Raw genomic sequence first — 8,037 nt, 5'->3', positions numbered from 1 at the left:
AGAGATGCTGCTGCGGCAGGCTGAACCACCTCTCTATCCTGAAGATGAAGATTGGTATTATGTGGAAAAAGAAGGACTTTATGAGAAGGTGGTGACTGAGTGGCTTCAGCAAGACATAATGGAAGGGAAACTCTTCTACTGCCATCTTGGACCCCATAGCCCTCAACCTGTAATGGCCCAGATGACTTTCCATGTACAGGATGACCATGACCCACCCAATCTATCTAACCAGCACTTATTCACCATTAAAGTTCAACCAGTGGATCTGCAGAGTCCAGAACTATTTCCAGAAACTACCCTAGAAATGACTGTGCACCAGTACCAACTCACTCACTTCCAGAAGAAATTCCTCCAATATATAGACCAGGACACGGATGACCAGAACCTGTGGTACACCCTACTGACACCCCCAACTGATACAGATGACAACCATCAAGTACGGGCTGGAGAAATTGTGCTAACTGACTCACCAGATACGCCCATCACGCAATTCACCCAGGCCCAGCTAAATCTCTACAAAGTTGCCTACCAGCCCCCATGGAAGAAGCTGGGTATTGTACCACGGGTTGTGCTGTTCACCTACCAAGTGGAGGATGCTGCAGGAAACACTGTACCTGGCACATTCACATTATTCCTGAAGTCTGTGGACAATCAGCCTCCAGAAGTCACCAACAGAGGCTTTACTGTCTTAGAGGGAGAAAGTTTTATCCTCAGTAATAATGAATTGGATGTCAAAGACCCAGACATAGATGTTGACCAGATTGCCTTCATATTAGTCTGGGGTCCCCAACATGGACACCTGCATTACTTAAATAAAGATATGATTCCAGGGGAACTTTTCATGCAAGCTGATATTATTAATGGGAATGTCTCTTACCAACACAGGAGAGACCAAACCACCAATGACACCTTCAATCTGGAGATAAGTGACATGGTGTACCACATACCCATCACTGTCCAGATTTCCGTGCATCCCACTGTAGCTGACAAAAGTCCCAGGATCTCTATTACAGGTAGTCCAATATTAGATGTTTCCATAGATGTACTAGAGAGCAGAGCCACTGAGATCACCATAGGCGTCATACAAGGCAAAAAGAAAGGCACAGGTGACTTGATGCTATCTTTCATTATGGAGGATAGCCCAAAATTGGGACTCTTCTAGTGAATGGTTTACCTGCAGAACAATTCACCCAAGAGGATCTCATCAGCGGGGTAGTAGTCTATCTCCACACGGGAGGTGAAGTTGGTTTCCAGAAACAACATGATGCCTTCAGCTTCACCCTCTCCAATGATTCTTATCTATGGGTGGTGGGAGACAGCATAGTAAAGAGAGTGCAGGTGCAAGTGGTCGTGCTGCCTGTGGACAATGTGGCACCCACAGTCTTGGTGGGGAAGTCCCATATTGTTGATGAAGGCATGAAGAGTCCCTTGACCTTACAACATCTAAGCATTGAAGATGTGGACACATCCCAAGATAAAATCCTATGCACAGTGACTGGTCAGCCAGCCTCTGGCTACCTGGAAAACATTGCACCAGCTCCTGGCTCAAAAGAATCATGGGCTGGTAGCCCCATCAGTGCTTTCTCCATCAGAGATGTCCAAGTGAGGCATATCAATTATGTACAGAGTATTCACAAGGGGTTAGAGCCACAGAAAGATCAATTCACCTTTCATTGTTCTGATGGCATCAACTTCTCCCCAAATGTCTTCTTCCCTATAACCATCTTACCCACCAATGATGAGCAGCCTGAACTTTTTGCTGGTGAGTTTGTGGTATTAGAGGGGATGAGCCTTGTCATAGACACCACACTGCTCAATGGAGCAGATGCTGACTTGCCACCAAATGAGCTCCACTTTCAGCTCACAGTGCTCCCTCAACATGGACGAATCATACAGCAGCTGGCCACAGGCAGCCAGCCTATTCACAGCTTCACCTTACAGGAGATCCAGGAGGCCTCCACAATTGTGTATGAGCATGATGATTCTGAGACCACGGAAGATAGTTTTGAGGTCTGGCTGAGTGATGGCAAACACACCATCCACAGGAAGGTACCCATTATGGTGATCCTGGTGGATGATGAAACCCCTCATCTGACCATCAATGATGGGTTGGAAGTAGAGAATGGACACACCAAGGTCATCACAAATTGGATCCTTAAGGCCACAGACCCTGACTCTGATGAAAAGAGCCTCAGTTTTGTCCTCCATTCAGAGCCTCAACAAGGGCTTCTACAGAACTGAGAAAACCCAGAGGGGAGGGGAGGAATAACCTCACCTTAGGGATGAACTTTACCCAGGATGAGATTGACAGAGGCCTCATCTGTTATACCCTCACAGGCCAAGGAGTTCTTGACATTATCAAGTTTGATGTGACTGATGGGATTAACCCTTTGATAGGCCACTACTTCTACATCACTATTGGCAGCTTAAACAAGGTCTTCCCTGAGGTGGTTAGCTAAGGGCTTACCCTGACTGAAGGTGGCAGAGTGGCCCTTACCACCAATCTGTTTAGCACCAGTGACATCAACAGCCATAATGAACAGCATCACTTCAGAATCACACGGGCCCCTAGCCTGGGGCACTTGGAGAGCTCTGACCACCCAGGGAAGCCCGTTGCCTCTTTCACTCAGCTTCAGTTGGCTAGCAACAAAATAGTCTATGTCCACACTTCAAATGATGAGATAAAGATGGACAGCTTTGAGTTTCAAGTGACTGATGGACTCAACACTGTGTTCCAGACCTTCAGGATCTTTATCACAGAGGTAGATGATAAGAAGCCTATCTTGACCATCCATAAATTAATACTGCAGGAAGGGGAAAGCAAACAGATCACTCCCTTCGAGTTAACAGGGGAAGATGAGGATACTCCAGATCATCTTCTCCTCTTTACTATCACCCAGCTTCCCATCCATGGCAGGATCTTGTATAATGGCAGCCATCCTGCTGCCACCTTCACCAAGCAGGACCTGAATGAGAACCTTATTAGCTACTGGCATGATGGCAGTGAGACAACTGAAGAGTTTCCCTTGACTGTGACAGATGGAACTCATGCCGATTTCTATGTTTTCCCAGACCCTGTCCTAGAGACACACAAACCTCAAGTAATGAGGATCCATATAAATCCTCTAGACAACAGGCTCCCCCAGGTTGCCATTAACAAAGGGGCATCAGCCTTGAAGTGCCTTCACACTGGACACATGAGCTTCCTGATTACCAGCAGGTCCCTGAGGGCAGAGTATCAAGACAGTTTCCATGTGTTCCTGAAGTATAAAGTGACCAGAGGACCAGAGCATGGCTTCATTATCAACACTGGTCTTGGAAACGAGAGCACTCGAGTGTTTACACAAGGTTAGTAACAATGTCCCTGATGCCTCTGTCCCTCTCCTTTAGCAAATCAAATCTCCCAATTCTGTATAAAATTGTCCCAACCTCACCCATTGGCAGAATGATTCTGATTCTAATGAAATATGGTGGAATATGAGATTATTCTGATAACCAAAAAAAGGCAACTAGTCCTTTTGCAGCCATTTCATCAGGATATGCATTTAACCCTCAGATATCTAGTAAGGCTGGTAGTTATGCCTTAAAACTTTAGAACACAGGTGGACAGTTTCTGCTTCTGAACTATCATTATAATATATGATTACATTAATTTTGATATCAGTTTAATTTCTAATTTTAAGAATCACATATCTAGGGATTGTTTTCATAGTTTATCAGCAAGTTTAGATTTCTGAAGATATTTTATATTTAGATTATGGAGATAAATATTACACTGCACATTTTATTGTACTATTCAAATGTAATTTATGCATCTAAAAAAAGCATAGAACCAAATTTTCCTCAGTGTGTAGAAGGATGTGCTTTAAAGATCTTTTTAAAATATATTTGTCATTACTACTAAAAGTGAACTTGAGGCAGGTTCCTCTGTTTTCCCAGGAGATGTGACACCTGCTGTCTTTGCCAGCTCTTTTCACTGTCTTAAAACTTTTTCATGTAGCTTTATGCATGAGATATGAAGAGATACATGGAATTTTCTACACATGATACATATATACCTAAATAGAGTTAAAATTTAGAAGAGTGTTTAAAAAATAGTTTAGTTACATTTTCAGAATTACTTCTAAAGCCAATAAAATCATAGGTACTTTTATAAGAATTATCTGTATAATTCTTATAATTATAAGAATAATTAAAATGCAAAATTATCTTTAATATACTAATAGTTATCTATACAAAGCACACAAATATAGACCAAGTGAAAAATTGTTAAAAATCCAAGAGAATAGGTAATTTTAAAAATCATGATTTTATTCCCTTTTTATTTTTTCTTAGAAATGCAGCAGTTATTTAAATTTATTTTGACAAATAGTTAATGAATAACCATCATCATGCCAAGCTCCATGCTTGTACAGTAAACCTAAACCAGATAGACTCAGTTCTCCATAGAGGGCCAGGATGTTGTAAAACATGCTTAACTAGAGTGTCTTTCTTGTTGTAGATTATCCTACAGATCATACACATAGCACAGGAACAAAATTTTAAACTAACATTCTAGTTTTGCCAGTGCAACTTTAAGAAAAAAATTTTAAGAAAAAATTAAATTTATGTTCACGTAGTCATTTTTTAAGTTAGATTTGTATTCGTTTAATAATTTTAAAATTCATTTATTGTAGTATTTTCATGCCTTAACCCATTGAAGTTCTTATCATACTCATTTTCTATTGAGTCAACATGATGAGTGATACTTGCTCTTTTATTAGCTGACATGGATGAAAGGAAGATCTGGTATGTGTTGAATGAAGGAAGCAAAGTAACAAAAGATATCTTCTACTTCTCTGTTGAAGACAATGGTAAGTCACCATTGAAACCTTAATAGAGAGTCTTGGTTATTTAGAATCAATATAAAATTGAAAAAAAATTAAATTATTTACATAGTAATCACAGTCAGCATATGCCATAATAGAAACAAATGAATCTTTTTGCTTTATTTGTAATCCTATGCCAAATGATCCTTGACAAATTTCTGTTTTGAAAGGGGAAGCAAGGAGAAATGTCAATAATGAAATATGAAGTATTTTACCTATGAAATATTTATGTGTGACAATCCTATAGTCAAGTAAATCTCTTCAGGTGGTTCTGAGGATCTGACTGATGGTTACTGTCATTCTGGAACAAATTAGAAAGTCCACCTTTGGATTCTGTGAGGATTTTTAGCTCCAAAACTGAATGTTAGTGACTCCTTGATCTCTGAATTGTAATCTTCCTAGATGGGGTGAAAAAAATCTATTGACCGGCATGGAAGAAAACTTGCTTTAAAAATTGCCTGTATATGCTATACTGTATCCATTTAGTCTGTCTTCATAGTAGCATAATGAGAAGCAAAGAGCTGACAGAAGGCACTCTAGGAATGGGCTGATTATGTTGTCAAAGAAAAATTATTTTACAATATAACATAATAATTGCAAAAATTATGTCAATGTGTGGCTTGGCACTCAATAACCTCTTTCAGTGTAAATCATAACTCATTCCCAGTAAGTAACATGCATTTTCTTCCTTAATCATGGCAATCATTCAGGACTGTTTTGAAAAGCAGTCCTATATGAAGGCCACATAGTATTCTGAGTTTGAACCCCAGCTTACCCCATGTGACCTTGAAAAAGTTACCTGTTCTCCCTGTGATTCATTTCATTCTCATATAAAGTAGTGGGCTTCATACCACTTCCAAAGGGCTGCCAAGAGGATTAAGTGGGTTAATATATGTAAAGCATTTGGCACAAAGTAGATGCTCATTAAAAATGAGTTACCTTCTTTGCTTCTGATGAGACTAACTGTAGTGGAAGCCACTGCCCCCTCTTCTCCATCTTCTCACTTAAAGTTTAAAATCTGATCTTTCCTTCATTCCCCAAGTTCCCAAGGACCAAAATCATTAAAAAGATGAAGATGAATTTAAGCCTTATAAACTAAGTAAAGCACATATGAGATTCAAATACTTTATAGTGATTATTTTTCTGCCCATTTTCTAGAAGGATGATATCTAAAAAGTCGTATATCTAACTTGGATGCTATACTTTCTGGGTGACATCAGAAACAACAGTCTGTGATGATAAATGTGAATTTCATATGGCTACCATTCTTGAGTACTTTCTATGGACCAGGCAATGCGTATATACATTTTGGCTTTTGATCCTTACTAAAACAAGAGGTAAACATTATGATGCCCATTTTAAAATGAAGGCACCAAACTTGACTATAATTGGACTGAAGTCATACAGGTGAACTGGGATCAAGCTCAGGTATTGAGATTCCAAAGCCAAGGTTCTTAACCACCATTGCTAAACCACTTCTGTCCAGGAAGCTAAAACCATGGACAGAAGTCTAGGAATAAGACACAGACGGCACTTCCTCACCTCACAAAGAAGCCTCTAGTAAATTAAAGTGATGGTAATATCCAAACATAGACTCCAAAATATTTGAAGACACATTGCTCAAAGTTGGATCTTAAAACACATATGTATATGCATATGCTGATTAAATATTTATGCATTTATCTGTTCACTGGATTTCTTTTATTGTTTTCTGAGTGCCATGCCCATTTTGAGCATTCTTAGAATAGCCTACAACTGCTTAAGAACTCAAACGTTTTCATGTCAGGTATTTTCAAATGTTGTTAATTTATTTCTCTACAAGATCCAATTTGATCTTTTCTTTTAAAATATCCCAATTTTTGCACTTTCTAATTTCTAGAAACTGTCCCGTTCCTCCATATTCAAAGCCAAAAGTTCCAGTCTTCTCTCATGTTGCTTCACTCTGGCACCAATTCTCCTGTCTCCCTCTTTCACTGTAGGAATCCCTGTGATTTGGGGCTCACCTGGATAATCCAGGATCCTCTCCCCACTTCAGGATCTTTAATCACATCTGCAGAGTCCCTTTTGCCATATGATCTAACATATGCACAGGTTCTGGGAATTAAGATGTGACCGTCTTTAGGGGGCTATCACTCTAAGTACCATGAGTACTAAAGAAACGACACACATGAGGCACAAAGCAAGCACACAGTAGGTGTTACTATCTTAAGAATTATTAGCTGAGCTTCCAAATGTTGTATTTCTCTTCTTTTAGGTAAAAAGAAGTTTAACAATTTATTCCTGAAAATCTATAGTTAGATCAGTTGATTATATAGTTTTAACTTTTAGGGCACCTGGGTGGCTTAGCGGTTGAATGTCTGCCTTTGGCTCAGAGTGTGATCCTGGGGTCCTGGGATGGAGTCCCGCTTCAGGATCCCCGCAGGGAGCCTGCTTCTTCCTCTGCCTGTGTCTCTGCCTCTCTCTGTGGCTCTCATGAATAAATAAATAAAATCTTAAGGGATAAAGTTCAACTTTTAAACTATTATGATGACTTATCTATCAGGGTATTGCCTGTAACTCTTTGTTTCTCATCTTTTTCTCTGCCCACTTATAAACTGATTTCATATTTATTAGAGGTTCACTAAGAAAAAAAGTCCACTAAGGAAACAAAGAAGAGGAAGTAACTCAGATTCACTGTTCTAGGCTTTGTTCGCTACTGCATGCTGACCCACTATACAAAGGAATACCTTGCCTATGCACATCCTGTTTCCTGTATCAAGTGTGCCTTTTTCTTCCTGCTCTGCTGTAGATAAATGAAGTAACATATGCCAAAAATGTAATAGGATACCCCGCATATATCAATTCCCCAATAAATAGGAGTTTTCATTTCTTCTTCCCTCTCAAATAGTTATGCACATACCTATACTTGGGTACACAGTATCCCAAAGTATCCTTGAACTGAGGATTCAAATGGAAATTTTTGACAATGTACCTAGTTAGTACATTCCATCAGTTTCTGCATCATCAATTTTGAGTAACCCAGACTAAGGCCAATGCTGTATAAGATCTCAGCCTTTTCAATGACATTGTGAAAAAATTCATTATGTTCAAGGTTATCATGAAAGCCACTGGCAAAATGGGGGAATACATCAGATTTCTAAGGCTCTGAACTATGCCAGTTAAGCATACT

At 39.6% G+C, this 8,037-nt stretch overlaps 1 protein-coding gene across 1 annotated transcript; it reads left to right on the top strand.

Moving 5' to 3' along the window:
• FREM3 (FRAS1 related extracellular matrix 3) lies at positions 1-4,881 on the top strand. Its single transcript, XM_072773419.1, has 2 exons — positions 1-3,348; positions 4,764-4,881. The coding sequence occupies exon 1, from the start codon at positions 5-7 to the stop codon at positions 1,160-1,162; it is 1,158 nt and encodes a 385-aa protein (XP_072629520.1). The 5' UTR covers positions 1-4; the 3' UTR covers positions 1,163-3,348; positions 4,764-4,881.
• The last annotated feature ends 3,156 nt before the right edge of the window (positions 4,882-8,037 follow it).

This window comes from Canis lupus, chromosome 13, assembly GCF_048164855.1.
Source record: "Canis lupus baileyi chromosome 13, mCanLup2.hap1, whole genome shotgun sequence".
In the NCBI taxonomy this organism is placed as follows: domain Eukaryota; kingdom Metazoa; phylum Chordata; class Mammalia; order Carnivora; family Canidae; genus Canis; species Canis lupus.
Note: the sequence above shows the minus strand (reverse complement) of the source record. Positions and strands in the feature narration are given on the sequence as shown.

What these genes read in the sequence shown, in the direction of transcription:
- FREM3 (XM_072773419.1), top strand. Translation starts at nt 5, where the DNA reads ATGCTGCTGCGGCAGGCTGAACCACCTCTCTATCCTGAAGATGAAGAT.